Below are 16906 nucleotides of genomic sequence, written 5' to 3'. Positions count from 1 at the left end.
CATTTTCCGTTTTATTCACCATTCCTTTTCTAATAATTCCCAACATTCTGTTTGCTTTTTTGACTGCCACAGCACACTCTACCGACAATTTCAATGTGTTATCCACTATGACACCTAGATCTCTTTCTTGGGTTGTAGCACCTAATATGGAACCCAACATTGTGTAATTATAGCATGGGTTATTTTTCCCTATATGCATCACCTTGCACTTATCCACATTAAATTTCATCTGCCATTTGGATGCCCAATTTTCCAGTCTCACAAGGTCTTCCTGCAATTTATCACAATCTGCTTGTGATTTAATTACTCTGAACAATTTTGTGTCATCTGCAAATTTGATTATCTCACTCGTCGTATTTCTTTCCAGATCATTTATAAATATATTGAAGAGTAAGGGTCCCAATACAGATCCCTGAGGGATATCAATTGACTCCTGACCTTGATTTCCAATATCAGATTTTGATGGTATATATACTGTTTTTGATGAAATTGGATTTGTTACTTCAGTAAAAGATCTTTAGCGGTAATCCATTTAGTTCAAGGAAAATTAAGGAACCTAAGATTAGGCTTCCTCAATTCATTTTCAAAAAAGTCAACTTTCTTCTTCACACTGGTATCCGATTTTATTAACTCACTTTGTACTTCTTCCATTTTTTTTTAATTCCACGTCAATTTCTTTCACTTTTGCCTCAATCTGAATAGTCTTTTCCTCTTGCAATTGAACTTTCCTTACATTTTCTTTAACAGTATTAGTTAAATCCACAACATTTTTACTTAAAGCTGTAATTGCCTTCCATATTAACTCCAGTGTTATTTTCTCTGGCGTTTCCAAATGCAGTGGTATTAAGACTTTTAATTCGGACTTTTCTCTCCCTACCTCCGAAGGCTGCCTCTCCAACGCCGACCACGGTTCCTCCTTACTCACTCCCCTAGAGCCCTGAAACAACGGGCTTTCCGAAGCAGGCATATCACCAGCACCGCTTCTCTGGGGCAGCAAGGTCCTTGGGGTTAACTGATGTTCTGTCGGCGTTTCTTGGTGCTCTGCCCCCAAATCTCTATGGAGGCCTGTTGGGAGAGGAGGAGTAGTTGGCGCACCAGGACTGAGGGATGTTTCATCAGCCCTGGAGTCCACAGGCTGCCCTCCGATGGAATCTCCTGCAGCCCCTCCTACTGGTTCCTGTTGCATGACTCTCCCGAAGACTTTCTCGATTCCAGGTTGTCTTGTAGGAAAGATTGGTGTAGAGATAATCTTACGTATCTTAGCCTTACGTTTCGTGTGAGGCATTTTTGAGAAGGTAAATCACGAGGAAAAAGGCAATATTCTTTAGACTTTCCAGGAGCTGAGGGACCTGCGTCCAACTATGTGGCAGCCATCTTGTCCCTTGGTATTGGAATTTTTTCAACTTGCCATAGAGCATTCAGTGTACTTAAGAGGCCGATTTTTGATACGATGTTATTCATATCTATTATGTATTGTTTGGTGTTGCTCTATGTAGGCTTTGACTCTGAGTTATAAATAAAGAGTTAAAAAAAAAGCAAGCCACGCGCAGATTTAATAGGACGCCCTGCAGGATTTTGTAGTCTTATGGATTTTTAGAGGTTTATATATAACTAGAACCCTTAGAAAATCTACTTTCAAAGAACAACTCTCTTTAACAGTAATCCATGCGCACAATCAACAACTGAATCAGTTCTTGTCTTTAGTCCAGGAGTTGGATCCTATGTCAAAACCATGTAAAAAGAGCTATCCTATAATTGATGAATTATTTCATGTTTATATGCCTCCTTATCCATCAAAACAATGGCTCCACTTTTATCAGCTGCTTTTACCTCAGAATTATTTGCTAAATCATCCAATGCTTGCCTCCAAGTTATGTACCTCTCCAGGGATAGGAACATGAAAAAAAACCCCCAAAAACCTGGTGGTCTATCCACCCTTACTCAATACTTAACCCTTGACTATACAGGTGGGGATAGCTCCCTTGGGGTGTTGTACAAAGCTGGGGAGTGGAACTGAGAGGCCCCATGAAAAGAAAATATTCTGCAGGGTTTTTTTTTTTGCTGTGGCTGTGGGCTCTTGTCAGTGCTTCCCGCTTAGACAAGAAATCCCTCCTCATGCACCATATGTGGTAGCCTGACCAGTAGGCGCCTTGATAACAGCCAGAGGAAACAGAATTGTTCCTTAAGTACACTTTATTTACAGTGAAAAGAAACTCAAAACAAATATGGCAGCACACCTTCACTTCAGGAGACAAACCAATAATACAGCTCACCTTCACTTCACGTATTGCGCAGTCCTTTAAACATAGCAGGTCCTTGCATATGGTAGCTCTCTCTCAGCTTCCTGGAGCCCATCTAACCCTTCTAGGCCCTGAGGTCTTATATTCTGGTGACTGGCTCCTCCCTTCACCCAGGATTCCCTGCGGCTCTCAACCTTAAGGAGGACCGGGTGAGACAGCTGTACCCGGTCCTTTAAGGTAGTCTGAGGGAGTTTTCTGTACCCTCTCTCACAAACAGACTGTATAAAAGCAGACAGAACTAAACGGTCTCTCAAATCGCATGCATGAGTAAGAGCAAATGTAGGACAATCTGGAAAGTCAGCATGAAATCTTAAAATACCCCAAGTGCTTTTTATGAAGCTCTATGTTGATAAATTGCACAATAAACATTTGTTTTGAGGAACCAACCATTAATTTAGCCTTGACATTACAATTCGATAAACTGAGAGCTGGAAACAAGACTGGAACGACTTCTTTTCACTGCTTGGAATTAGACAATTGGAGCAGCTTCCTTCGATTATTTTCCGGGGGAAAGCCGCTGTCAGCCTGTGTAGCAAAAGATACAGGAGTTGGGTGGCTCCTTATAGACTAATTTATTAAAGCAGGAGCTTTCGAGAACAGAGTCCACTTCCTCAGTGCCACGAGTCTCCTGTCATTCTTGCTTCGATTATTTGGAACTTATACATTATAGGGGTTTTCCAGTAATATAAACTCAGTTGGAGAGGCTGTTTGCATTTGTAATTTATACTATACAGAGTGCAATAAGGGAGGGCGTATGAGTGCTTATAGAGTGAGTGAGATGATAAGAAGTGGTGGTGAGATAAATGGCATTTTGTATTTGCAAATAAAGGAATCTATTAATATAAAAGGTAATAAACAGGTGTGAGATATGAGATATACACAAGTGGTGAGCAGGATACCAGAAAGAAGAGAATGTAGAGACAGAATTTATAGAAAGGGAGGTCTGTATAAGTAACAGGTTAGATATCAGCAGGTGAGGGCCCTTGGATCCATCCCCTCTGTCCAATTGCTCCTCATTACACTACCCGAGCTAAGGACATCACCCAGCTGTCTCACTTACAAGCTGGGCCCCCTACACTGCTCTGAACGGGGCCATCCCTCCTTATTTACCTCATCCCAACCCATGCAAACCCCCTGTGCTAATAAGAGAGCTCCCTGGTGCTCACTGACACTGATTTCCACATTTGTTTGTCCATCCTGAATGTGTTATAACTTACGTATTTCCAGGTGATTTACTGTTATTCATTTGTATATTGGCATATGTAAATCTGGGGAGTCTGATTATAAATATTGATTTGCATGTGTAATTCTGAGGGGTGGTGCATTACTATCAGTGGTTTGTAGAAGTAATTCTGTTCTTTTCAACTTCCAAGAGTGATTTACATAGGCAGTCCTGGGGGCTTTCTTTCTTAACAAATTGTAACCTCCAGTCGGGTTGGGTGTGTGTGTTGGGGGGCGGGAGGGGTCTCCCTGCTGCTGGTATTTATGATCCCACCAAGTGTCTGCCTTCAGGTTACAGCAGAGATCAGAGCTGGGAGCAGGAGAACTTCACCCTCACAATGAGGCTGCCACAGACCTTGTTATTCTCTGTCCTCTGGATTGCAGGTATGGAAGGCACTGGATATTTATCAGCTGAAAAACTCATAATAATAATGGTGTAAATATTAATTTAACAATTCTTTCTGTTCTGTTTTCCAGCTGTTCAGTCTCAGACTCCTGTGCTCTCGCCTTCCATTCTCTTTGTGAGTCTCGGACAAAGTGCAACCTTTACCTGTGATGTTGGAGTAAAGGATGGAGAAGGTATTTTCTTCCTGAGCCAGATCCCAGGAGAGGAACCGAAGCTCCTCCTGCATAACCATCACTCCTTCACAGCACCAATGTATGGGCCGGGAATATCCTCAGCCCATTTCTCAGCCACTGTGAACAGCGCTGGGACGGAGTATCAGCTCCTCATAAAGAATGCAGAAGTTACAGACACCGCTCTCTATTACTGTCTGAAATGGAATCCAAGTATCTCAGCATCCCACTGTGATACAGCGCCTGACAAAAACCCAGACTGATCTGTCACTGTCACACAAAGAGGAAGAGCACAGAGCAGGTGTTAGGCATGATGGGGTGAATTTTCAAAGCTATTTATGCAGATAAAAGCAGATGTTATTCACATAAATGGCTGTGCTAAAATAGCCCCAGGTTTCATGTGTGTGCACAAGTTTCACCTTCTGAAGAGCAGGAGCAGCTTTGAGTGATGTAATGTGTGCGAGTAACCTGCTGATTACCCCAGCATTTTCAAAACAAACTGATGTGTGGAGGCTCACTTTGGACATCCTCATCCTCAATACACAATACACATTCTACATGCGGACCTTACCACTGTCTGCGCTGCTGGAAAATGACCCTCAATAAGCTGGCAGCGCTGGCAGCCCAATGCACAGCTTTACCTGCAGGTGAGAGCTCACTGTCTGAGCGTAAACCTTGTGGCAATGCAGTAAGGCGTTTTATCCACAGAGAACGTGTGAGTAAGACTGTGAGGACCGCTCAGCGCCTTCCTATGGAAACCTCATAAACATGAGGATATTAAGATGCAGAGAGCTCTGCTGGCCAAACGCACTTGCTCTTGGCGCTGGAAACTTAGTTCCGAGTCACAGATGGCGTTAGGTTTCCTGCTCTGAAAGTAATTCAGACACGGGCCGATACAGTAAAATTCGCGGGAGAGCCGGTGCTCCGAGGTGAGTGCCCCCTCTCCCAACACGCACCTAGGCCACTCTCCTGGGCACGCGATCCAGTATTCAAATGAGGGCCCATGGTAAAAGGAGGCGCTAGTCAGTAAGGCAGTGAATAAACAAGTTAGACTGTTTGTATTTTTAAATAGTCAGTCAATAAGGCAGCTAGTAAGCAGTAGGTAGTGTGTTTATTTTTAATAGTCTGTAAGGCAGCTATTAAGCAGAACTGAGTGTTTGTATTTAAAAATCAAAACACACAAACCCCCCCCCCCCCCCAAAAAAAAAAGTAGCCAGAAGCTAGAAATAAACTAGGAGCAGTGTATACCCAAGTAAAAAGTTTGAAAAGTTCAGCCTTGGAAAGTTGGAAAAGTTCACCTTGGAAAAGTTCAGCCTTGGAAAGTTGGAAAGTTCACCTTGGAAAGGTTTGAGGTAGTGTGATTTGGTTTGATTAGGTACCAACATTTGTTAATCAAGAGAGCAGTGAGTCACTCTGGCTGACTAACTGAAGTTAGACTGTTTGTATTTTCCAGCCCCCCCTAGCTCATCCTTTAATTTATAGGCAGGTGCCACTTTCACAAAAAAAAAACAAAACAACAACAACAAAAACTTTATTGAGAGTTTGATCAGACCCCGGTAGGCCACTACCAGACATATAGTGAAATCACTAATACATTTAGAGGACGTTAGACACATTCCTACTCACATAGCAGCACTACATCATGATACTACTAGACTTATCAGCAGCATTCGACACAGTAAACCACAACATACTACTAAAAAGACTAGAAGAAATAGGCCTAAAAAACAAAACAATAAAATGGTTCAGATCTTACCTAAACAATAGATTTTTCCAAGTTCAGATTAAAAACACAATATCAGACAGAATTGAGCTAAAAACTGGAGTACCTCAGGGATCCACACTCCCAGCGACACTTTTTAACATCTATATGCTGCCTCTTTGCCACCTACTGGCTGGACTAGGTATCATACACTACATATATGCGGACGACATCCAACTAATACTACCAGTAGAGGAAACAATTGATAAGACATTAAACCTAGCACTGATGTACCTAGATATAATTAAGCAATTACTAAACCAAATGGAACTAGTAATTAACATTGAAAAAACTGAATTTATACACCTAGGGGTAGATTTTAAAAGAAGCGCGATCAGCCTACTTTTGCTTGCGCATCAGACTCAAGCAAAAGTACGCTGGATTTTAGTAGATACGTATCCACTAAAATCCCGGATCGGCGCGCGCAAGGCTATCGATTTTGTATAGCCTGCGCGCGCCGAGCCGCGCTGCCTCCCCCCGTTCCCTCCAAGGCCGCTCCGAAATCGGAGCAGTCTCGGAGGGAACTTTCCTTTGCCCCTCCCCTCACCTTACCCTCCCTTCCCCTACCTAACCCCCCCCCCCCGGCCCTGTCTACACCCCCCCCTTACCTTTGTCGGGGGATTTACGCCTCCCGGAGGGAGACGTAAATCCCCGCGCTCCAGCGGGCCTGCTGCGCGCCGGGCCGCGACCTGGGGGCGGGTACGGAGGGCGCGGCCACGCCCCCGGGCCGTAGCCACGCCCCCGTACCCGCCCCCAAAACGCTGCCGACACGCCCCCGGAACGCCGCTACGACCGGGCCCGCCCCCCGACACGCCCCCGACACGCCCCCCTCCGAGAACCCCGGGACTTACGCGAGTCCCGGGGCTCTGCGCGCGCCGGGAGGCCTATGTAAAATAGGCTTCTCGGCGCGCAGGGCCCTGCTCGCGTAAATCCGCCCCGGTTTTGGGCGGATTTACGCGAGCAGGGCTCTGAAAATCCGCCCCCCTAGAGCGTAAAAGCTCTGAGATAATTCAAAACCCCATCAAACTTAAAAATGATCAAGAAATAGTACTAACCGAGAAGGCTTGGAACCTAGGAGTAACAATTGACACTGAACTCAGCCTTAAGCAACACATATCACAAAAAGTAAGAGAAGGATACGCCAAACTAATGGTCCTCAGGAGGCTTAAACCCTTATTAACCCAAGCGCACTTCCGAACAGTTTTACAAGCACTTATATTCACCAGCATAGACTACTGTAATACTCTATTTCTGGGACTACCATACTCAACAATAAGATCTCTTCAAATATTACAAAACTCGGCTGCCAGAATACTTACTGACATAGATCCAATTTAGGGGCCCCATCACAGAAACATTCTACGGGCAGTAAACTTCCTGCCTGCCCTCTGATCCCTTTGCTCCCACCTCCCCTCCTCCCCCCACCCCCAGACCACAGAGCTCTGGCTCCCGCGATTCTCTCTTCAGAAGACGGTGAGTGCAGGCCTGCAAAGTGGGTATGTACCTGTATTTATTTATTTATTTCACACTTTTCTATACCGACCTTCATGGTTGAAGACCATATCAGATTGGTTTACATCGAATTGGGGAATTGAACCAGAGAGTGTAACCAAAAACAATAGATTGAACAGGAAGAACAAAGTTACATTCACCAAGGAGAGTAAACTTGGAAGCATAGACTGCTGGAAAGAAAGGCTTAATAACGTAGTAAATAAATAGTATAAACAAATGTTGAGTCAGGGGGGGCTCTTATTCAGGACTAAGGTGTAGTACGGAGATCCATTGTTCATGAAGGATGTTCTGTCATCTAGTGTGTATCAGGGGGATCTGAGAAGGCTTGACGGAAAAGCCAGGTCTTAAGTTTTTTCTTAAATGTTAAGAGGCAGGGTTCCATTCTGAGGTTGGCTGGGATGTTGTTCCAGATAGCTGGGCCTGCTGTCGAGAAGGATCGGTCTTTGGTTGAGGTGAGGCGTGTGGCTTTTGTAGGTGGGGTCTGTAGGGTTCCTTTATATATTTCTCTAGTCGGTCTGTTGGTGAAGTGGAGGTTGAGAGGGAATTCGAGGTCCAGATGCAATTGATTGTAGATGACTTTGTGGATTAAAGTGAGTGATTTGTGAAGGATTCTGTATTTCACTGGGAGCCAGTGTAAGTTACGGAGGATGGGAGATATGTGTTTTCCTCAGTTGGTGTTGGTCAGGATTCTTGCCGCGGCGTTCTGTATCAACTGTAGCGGCTTGGTGGTAGAGCTGGGGAGGCCCAGGAAGAGAGCGTTGCAGTAGTCGATTTTAGCAAATATCAAGGCTTGCAGAACTGTTCTGAAGTCATTGAAGAAAAGTAGAGGCTTGAGTCTTTTCAGGACTTGGAGTCTGTAGAAACAATCTTTGGTTGTGGTGTTGATCATTTTCTTTAGGTTAAGGCGGCTGTCGAGTAGCACCTTGAGATCTCTTACGTGGGTATGCATGAGCTGGGTGTTGAGGTTGGTCTGTGGGAGAGGGTTGTCTTGGTTAGAGGAGATGAGGAGGAGTTCGGTCTTAGATGCGTTAAGAACCAAATTAAGGCTGTTGAGAAGGCTGGTGATCAGTTTTAGGCAGTTGTTCCAGTGCATGAGAGATTTTGCGATGGATTCAGTTATCGGAATCAGAATCTGCACGTCATCTGCATAAAGGTAATGAGTTAGGTTAAGGTCTGTTAGAAGCTGGCAGAGGGGGAGGAGGTATATATTGAAGAGAGTGGGTGATAACGATGATCCTTGAGGTACACCGAGTGAGGACCTTGTCGAAGGTGATTCTTTATTGTTAATTTTAACTTTGAAGCTTCTATTACTAAGGAAAGACGTGAACCAACTGAGGGCTGATCCCAATATACCTATTTCTGCTAAGAGAGTCAGAAGGATGGCATGGTTGATGGTGTCGAAAGCCACCGAGATGTCCAGAAGTACTAGAAGGAAGGAATAGCACTTGTCTAATCCCATAATGATATGGTCTGATAAGGAAATGAGAAGCGTTTCTGTACTGCGAGATTTGCGGAATCCGTATTGGGAAGGGTATAGAATGTTGTGATCTTCTAGATATTCTGAAAGTTGAGTGTTAACCAATTTCTCTGTAAGTTTGGCTAAGAACGGGAGATTTGAGATGGGGCGGAAGTTAGCAAGTTCTTTGGGGTCTAAGTTGTGCTTCTTGAGGAGGGGTTTAAGAGAAGCGGTTTTTAAGCTGTCTGGGTACCTCCCTTGTGATAGTGAGCAGTTTATAATGTTAGCTAGAGGTCCTGAGATCCTGTTTGGAATCAGTAGCAGAAGCTTGGCTGGGATATTGTCCGCTGGATGGCTAGAAGGTTTCTGTCTCTTGAGGAGGGATTCGATCTCCCCGGGGGATGTTAATTCGAAGTTGTTGAGCTTGATTCCAGTGTGGGTGTGAGTGTTGGAGAATGTAGAGCATGGGGTGGTATTGGTTGGTAGGAATGCCAGTGTATTCGTAATCTTCTGTTGAAAGAATGAAGCAAGCTGATTGGCCTTGGATTGTGCCTGTTCGTCAGGTATCGTTGGTGGGGATGACTTTGTGATTTGTGACACATAAGAAAAAAGTGCCTTGGCGTCATATTGAAGGTCGTGGATTTTACTTGCATAGTATTCTCTTTTGACTTTAGGATTGAGGTCCTATAATGGTGTAAAGTTCCTTTGTAAGATGAAAGCGTAAAAGAGTTGGGAGCTTTGCGCCATCTGTTTTCTTTGTGGAGTAGGACTTGTATAGACTTGTATAGACTTCTGATTATAGTGTTGGCTTAGGCAATCTTGATTTTAACTCCCCGTGCATTCAATGGAGGTAAAACCAGAAGTGGCTCAGTTTGTCCCCGATGACCTGGAGCTATCTGCTAACCCTTTGAGAATCCACGGCTTGCATAGATGGTGTACTTTTGAGTATAACGTCTCATTATATACACGGAAGTCCTGACTAAGCTTCTAAAAATGTACTCCATACCACAGAAGGTTCAGAAAATACCATAGCCTTAATTTAAATAAAGAATTGAGCTGCACCATGGAACTGGTATGATCCTTCCAGCTCCACAGGGAGATTGTAAAATGTTTCAGCCCAGTAAGAGACGTTCTAGGGTCCCAGAGAGATTTCTGCGACGTCTTCTCCTGGAGGGCTGAGAGGGTCACGGAGGAATCAGCAGGGCGTTTCTAGAGCCCGAAGCCCCCGCAAGCTTGGGAACCGGAAATGGAAACCGTCAGCCTCTGAGCCCTGGCATACCTGAGGTGCCACGGTGCACGCTCTTGTGGGTCAAAGGAAGCCGCTCTGGAGTTTTGGCAACGTGGCCAGCAGACTTCCGGATCTAACCACGTGGGTTGGGGGCGGCTAACGTCTTCAGTGCCCTAAACAAAAGATTTCTCCTGTGGACAAGAAGGTTTGATTCAGAGAGCTCAGTGCATGGCCAGCACCTTAGCCCTGACCTGTAGGGAGAGAGGCGTGGTAGCCTCTCTCCGTGCCACCTCCAGCCTGCCTGTGTAATTTCAGAGCTGGAAGCAATATTCTAGGTGAGGTCTGACCAATGACCTGTGCCGAGGCATTATTATCATTCCCTTGCATCCCTCGGCTCTGGCCACCTCCTTATCACAGTGCTTCGCTATGGTGAGGTTATCAGCATCTTGTGCTGCTGCTCTCTTGAATGTCCGCATGCTCTGGAAGACCCAATGCGGTAACTGTGCACCATTTTCCTGCCCCGAACATGGAAAGCTGTTACTCCCTGGAGGAGAACATTTAGAGAATGAATATGTACAAACGGAGGTCTGTTTGCATAAGTTGCTAAGGAACAAATTAGATATGAACAGATTAGTATCTAGCTAAGTATATCTCCCAGCTGTCACACATACAGGCTGGACCACCTACACTGTTTTTCCCCCTACCCACTCATCCCCCCTGAGCTCCCAGGTGCTTACTAGCACTGATTTCTACATTTGTTTTTCCAGTCCTGAGTGTGTCCTATTTTATAGTGACCTACATATTTCCATGTGATTTACTGCTAATTTGCATATTGGCATATGTCTATGTGGGGAGTCCTATTATGTATATTATTGATTTGCATGTGTAACTCTGAGGGCTTGACATTACTAACATTGATTTGTAAAAGTACTTCTGTGCCATTCAATTACTAAAAGTGATTTGCATAGGAAGCCCTGGGTTCTTTCATTCTTAACAATGATTTATATGTAAACGTCTGGTCTGAGTGTGGGGGGAGGGTGGGATCTCCCTGCTGCTGGTATTTAAGCTCCCACCAAGTGTCTGCCTTCAGGTTACAGCACAGATCAGAGCTGGGAGCAGGAGAACTTCACCCTCACAATGAGGCTGCCACAGACCTTGTTATTCTCTGTCCTGCTCTGCATTGCAGGTATGTAAGGCACTGGATATTTATCAGCTGAAATACTCATAATAATAATGGTGCAAATATTAATTTAACATTTTCTATTCTGGTTTCCAGCTGTTCAGTCTCAGCCTCCTGTGCTGTCGCCTGCTGTTCTCTCTGTGAGTCGTGGGCAAAGTGCAACTTTTACCTGTGATGTTGGAGTAAAGGAAGGCCATGCTATACACTTACTGAGTCAGATCCCGGGAGAGGCACCGAAGCTCCTCCTGTATCACCATCACTCCTACTCAGCACCAGGCTATGGGCCGGGAATATCCTCAGCCCATTTCTCAGCCTCTGTGAACAGCGCTGGGACGGAGTATCAGTTCCTCATAAACAATGCAGAAGTTACAGACACCGCTCTCTATTACTGTCTGAAATGGTACGACAGTCCCCCAGGATACCACTGTGATAAATCGCCTGACAAAAACCCAGACTGATCTGTCACTGTCACACAAAGAGGAAGAGCACAGAGCAGGTGTTAGACATGATGGGGTGATTTTTCAAAGCTATTTATGCAGATAAAACTATCATGGTAGTGCATGCTGGCTGTAGGTAGCTCCAGAGTAGGGGCAGCATATGACTCAGCAATAGGGCAATACAAGGTCTTCTGCCTGACCAGCCACCTCCCCATTGGGTTGGGCCCGCAGGTTCTGGTGGCCAGCAGGACATAGCTGGAGGTGCACTGGAGAATCGGGATAGAGGAGGGCAGAGCTGGCAATGGAGTACAGAAGGGTGCCCACAAGAAAAGGAATAGGTAATGCTTCAAAAGAATAGACCAACAAGTAGACAAGGCCAAGACTGAAATGGACTACAAGGCAATGTAAAAGCCACCAGAAGGCCAATACTAAACCAAATGAGCAGGACACAGCACACACAAGGATAACGAAGACCACTAGAAGGCAACTCAAGAAAGAGCAGCAAAATCAGATACCTAGACAAGGGCTAAGACAAAGCACAAGGGTGGCCACAGGAAGGAGCAGGGGAGACTCCAAGATGAGGCAGGGAGATGTGAGTGAGGCAGGCTTTTAAGGCGTGGCAGTGCGGACTCCTGTGCCTTCAGCTCAGATTGTGGCCCACAGAGGGTCCCTGCAGACAGAAGGATCATTACACAACCCCCTAAAAGGGGCAGATTCATACGCCCTCAGAGCACCTCCTGCTCCTGGATCCCAACTGCAAGGGAGGTTTAGCAAATCGGGATCAAGGCCTGAAACAGGATAGGAGTCCAAATGGGGCAAAATGCCTGAAACCGAGTCAGAGTGTGCCTAGAAATGGAGTGCCTAAATCGGAGTCAGAGTCTAGAAATGAAGGGGCTGAATCGGAGTCAGAGCCTGGAAACACAGTAAGAGCCTGGAAATGGAGTGCCTGGATGGGAGTCAGAGCCTGGAAATGGAGTGCCTAAATCGGAGTCAGAGTCTAGAAATGAAGGGGCTGAATCGGAGTCAGAGCCTGGAAACGGAGTGCCTGGATCAGAGTCAGAGCCTGGAAATGGAGTGCCTGGATCAGAGCCAGAGCATGAAAACAGAGGTCCGGGATCGGAGTCAGAGCCTAGAAATGCAGTGCCTGAATCGGAGACAGAGCCTGGAAACAGAGGTCTGGGATCGAAGTCAGAGCCTAGAAATGGAGTGCCTGAATCGGAGTCAGAGCCTGGAAACAGAGGTCCTGGATCGGAGTCAGAGCCTGGAAACAGTACGAGCCTGGAAATGGAGTGCCTGGATCAGAGTCAGAGCATGGAAACAGAAGTCCGGGATCGGAGTCAGAGCCTAGAAATGGAGTGCCTGAATCGGGGTCAGAGCCTGGAAACAGAGGTCCTGGATCGGAGTCAGAGCCTGGAAACAGAGTACGAGCTTGGAAATGGAGTGCCTGAATCATAGTCAGAGCATGGAAACAGAGGTCCTGGATCGGAGTCAGAGCCTAGAAATGGAGTGCCTGGATCGGAGTCAAAGCGAACGGGGCTGGAGTCTCGGAAATGGAAGATAAAATGCCCCTGGTTGAAGCTGCGACAGACTTGCGCCGAGGCTGAAACTAAAGCAGGCTCTCCTGAAACCAGCTTTTGCTGGGGCTAACCTTACCAGAGAAATGACAGGCACAGGGGCCATGCAAACAACAGGGGCAGCCTTCCCAGATGCTAATGCGGGCGTCATTAGTACAAACCTATAGCTGGGTGCATGGGAGTCTGTGAACAGCTGGCAACAGCTTTTGTTGGCTGAAACAAAGATACAGTGGCAGGTCCTGGGCTAGAATCTGGAACAATGCTCAGTCCAATTGATATTGTCTTCTTATTTTATTTAGAAACTTTTCTATACCAATATTAGTGGTTACATCATATCGGTTTGCATCGAACTGAAGGTAGAAATTACATGGAACAGGGAAGGGGAGGGGGACTGCAATAAACCAAAAATCAAGGGAAAGAAAGGGAGCGAGGAACTGGAGAATTTAACTGGAGAGAGAAACACGTTCACTTAAAGAATGTAACAATTAATGACTTAGAGGCAGCGATGAAGCGATGGGATTAGTGCACAGGGGTCCTAATCTGGGGATGCCTGTTTGAAGAGCCAGGTCTTTAGCTTTTTCTTGAATTTGATGGAGCAAGGCTCGAGGCGGAGATCGGTGGGTAGTGAGTTCCAACGGGTGGGGCCTGCAATGGAAAGAGCTCGATCCGTGGAGGAGGTGAGTTGTGCACTTTTAAGGGATGGGATGTGGAGGGTACCTTTCAGGGTTGCTCTGGTGGGGCGGTTGGAGGGGATGAAACGGAGAGGCTCGTCAAGCCAGTTGGAGTTGTGTTCGTAGATGGATTTCTGTATAATGGTAAGGGTTTTGTAGAGGATGCGTGAGGGTACCGGGAGCCAATGGAGGTCTTTAAGGAGGGGGGTTATGTGGTCGGATTTGCGGGTATTAGTAAGGATTCTAGCAACAGCATTCTGCAGCATTTGTAGTGGTTTTATGGTAGAGTAGGGGAGGCCTAGAAAAAGGGAGTTGCAGTAGTCCATTTTAGTTGAGAAGGTCGCCTGTATGACGGTATGGAAATCATGGGTGTGGAGTAAGGGTTTGAGTTTTTTCATGATATTGAGCTTATAGAAGCCTTCCTTTAGGACAGTTTTGATGTGTTTATTTCAGGTTTAGTTGCTGGTCAATCAGAACACCAAGATCTCGTACGAAGGGCTGTGAGGAGATAGTACTGTATGCCGGGTCGCTAGAGAGGGAGGGCTTGGGAATTTGTTGGTTGGATATGAAGAGGAGTTCTGTCTTAGTGGTATTAAGGGCGAGGTGGAGATTTGTGAGAAGGGTGTTTATGGAAGTGAGACACTTCTCCCAGAATTTTAGTGAATTGGAGATGGATTCTTGTATTGGTATGATGGTTTGAACATCGTCTGCGTAGATGTAAAATTTGAGGCCGAGGTCAGATAGGAGCTGAAAGAGAGGAGTGAGGTATATATTAAATAGGGTGGAGGAGAGAGAGGAGCCTTGAGGCACATTTTGGGTGAGGCAGAAGTGTGTGGATTCGGAGTTGCCTATTTTGGCAGAGAATTGTCTATTGGCCAGGTAGGATTTAAACCAAAGGAGGGCTGAGCCTGAAATGCCAATGTCAGATAGGTGAGAGAGGAGGAGGTTGTGGCTTATTGTGTCAAACGCTGATGAGATGTCGAGGAGGGCAAGAATGTAGCAGTGACCTTGATCTAGGCCTTTGAGGAGGGAGTCAGTGAGGGTCAGTAAGAGGGTTTCCATGTTGAAGTGCTTACGAAAACCAAATTGTGAAGGGTGAAGAATGCTGTTGCTGTCTAGGTAATCCATGAGTTGGGAGTTGACCACCTTTTCCATGATTTTAGCATGATTCTTCTTAGAAGCTATGATTCCATGATTCTTCTTAGAATCAAACCAAGCTTGATGTTACCCAGGTAGAGAGTCCATCAAGCTAGATTGAGAGAACATTGCACAAATCTCATCTTTGTGTGAGTCTCCTCACGCCGAAGGTCATCAAATCTTCACAAGAGAGCACTGTACTGTTTGAACATCTCTCTTTGAATGTCAAAGTGGCCCCTAACCCCTACACTAATACCTAAACCTCACCTCGAGTGACTATGTAGGCCTCCTAGAAAGATATAAATACCTACCTAGTATGAGGGCATTATGCCTAGGTTCCCTCTCTCTCTCTCTCTCTCCCCCCCCCCTCACATGGTCCCCCCAAGGCACTTATCACAAAAAAGTTATTGCACACTTTGCAATAAACTGCCTATTACCATAAAACACACTCCTTTTCCTATCGCATGCGATATTTAGTGCATTTTGATAAATCCAGGTCATCCACCTAACTCTGAGTTAGATGGCTAAATGCTATTACTTTATCTCCATGTTTTATAACTTCTTTCATTGTAAATTATCCTGGGTCTTTTAACATCTGGGAACAAACCCTCTAACGATAATACAGATCCAGGAAACCCAAGAGCCTAAACCACTGACACATTTGCGACTGTGTGAAGAAATGGTTTGTTTCTGACCAGGTTGGGGGGGGCGTTATTTAGATATCAGCAGATAAGCACCACTGAGACCATCCACTCTGTCCAATTGCTTCTGATAACGCCACCCTAACTAAGGAGATCTCCCAACTATTACACATGCAAGCTGGGCAACCTTCACTGCTCTGGGTGCAGCCATCAATTTTTTTTTTTTTTTAACCTTTACCCCCAACCACGCAAATCCCCTGTGCCAAGCGCCAGGTGCTCACTAGCAATGGTCTCCACATTTGCTTTCCCAGTCCTGAGTGTGTCATGACTTATACTGACTTACATGCTTCCATGTGATTTACTCTTAACTTGCATATTGGCATATGTAAATCTGGGGAGTCTGATGATGAATAGTGATTTGCATGTGTAATTCTGAGGGGTGGGCATTACTAGCTTGTAGAAGTAATTCTGTTCTTTTCAGTTACCCACAGTGATTTGCATATATAGCCCGTGTGCTTTCATTCTTAACGATGAATTATATGCAAACCGCTGGTCAGGTGTTGGGGGAGGGTGGGGTCTCCCTGCTGCTGGTATTTAAGCTCCCTCCCTTCAGGTTACAGCACAGATCAGAGCTGGGAGCAGGAGAACTTCACCCTCACAATGAGGCTGCCACAGACCTTGTTATTCTCTGTCCTGCTCTGCATTGCAGGTATGTAAGGCACTGGATATTTATATTTATAAATTGGATTATCCAAAATAAAAATGCTGTAAACATTAATGTAACAGTTCTGTCCTTTCTTGTTCTCCAGCTGTTCAGTCTGAGACTCCTGTGCTCTCGCCTTCCATTCTCTCTGTGAGGCTTGGACAAAGTGCAACATTTACCTGTGATGTTGGAGTAAAGGATGTAGCTGCTACGTACTTTCTGAGCCAGATCCCGGGAGAGGCTCCGAAGCTCCTCCTGTATCACCATTACTCCTACTCAGCACCAAACTATGGGCCGGGAATATCATCAGCCCATTTTGACTGCACTGTGAACAGCGCTGGGATGGAGTATCAGCTCCTCGTAAAGAATGCAGAAGTTACAGGCACCGCTCTCTATTACTGTCTGAAATGGTATCCACCTATCACAGCATCCCACTGTGATAAAGCGCCTGTCAAAAACCCAGACTGATCTGTCACTGTCACACAAAGAGGAAGAGCACATAGCAGGT

The 16906-nt window shown here is 45.6% G+C and overlaps 1 protein-coding gene and 2 gene segments (V, D, J or C); all 3 read left to right on the top strand.

The window, feature by feature from the left end:
• The first annotated feature begins 3747 nt into the window (after positions 1 to 3747).
• LOC115097641 lies at positions 3748 to 4360 on the top strand. The segment is given in 2 exon segments: positions 3748 to 3905; positions 3999 to 4360. Coding segments are annotated over 2 exon segments (408 nt in total).
• Positions 4361 to 11109: 6749 nt separating this feature from the next.
• LOC115097640 lies at positions 11110 to 11693 on the top strand. The segment is given in 2 exon segments: positions 11110 to 11241; positions 11332 to 11693. Coding segments are annotated over 2 exon segments (411 nt in total).
• Positions 11694 to 12609: 916 nt separating this feature from the next.
• LOC115097639 lies at positions 12610 to 16906 on the top strand. The gene is made up of 3 exons (XM_029613573.1): positions 12610 to 12925; positions 16309 to 16404; positions 16505 to 16906. Exons 1-3 carry the CDS (start codon positions 12610 to 12612, stop codon positions 16864 to 16866), a joined length of 774 nt encoding a protein of 257 aa, XP_029469433.1. The 3' UTR covers positions 16867 to 16906.

This window comes from Rhinatrema bivittatum, chromosome 8 (assembly GCF_901001135.1).
Source record: "Rhinatrema bivittatum chromosome 8, aRhiBiv1.1, whole genome shotgun sequence".
Classification (NCBI taxonomy): Eukaryota; Metazoa; Chordata; class Amphibia; order Gymnophiona; family Rhinatrematidae; genus Rhinatrema; species Rhinatrema bivittatum.
The sequence above is the reverse complement of the archived record's forward strand: the minus strand, read 5'-3'. Positions and strand labels throughout refer to the sequence as shown.

Bases quoted from the DNA above. Each gene is read 5' to 3' on its own strand.
- LOC115097639 (XM_029613573.1), top strand. From the start codon at position 12,610: ATGGAGTGCCTGGATGGGAGTCAGAGCCTGGAAATGGAGTGCCTAAAT. The intron at 12,926-16,308 runs GTCAGAGCCTGG...CCCTCCCTTCAG, and splicing joins AACAGAGGTCCTGGATCGGA to GTTACAGCACAGATCAGAGC. The intron at 16,405-16,504 runs GTATGTAAGGCA...CTTGTTCTCCAG, and splicing joins TGTCCTGCTCTGCATTGCAG to CTGTTCAGTCTGAGACTCCT.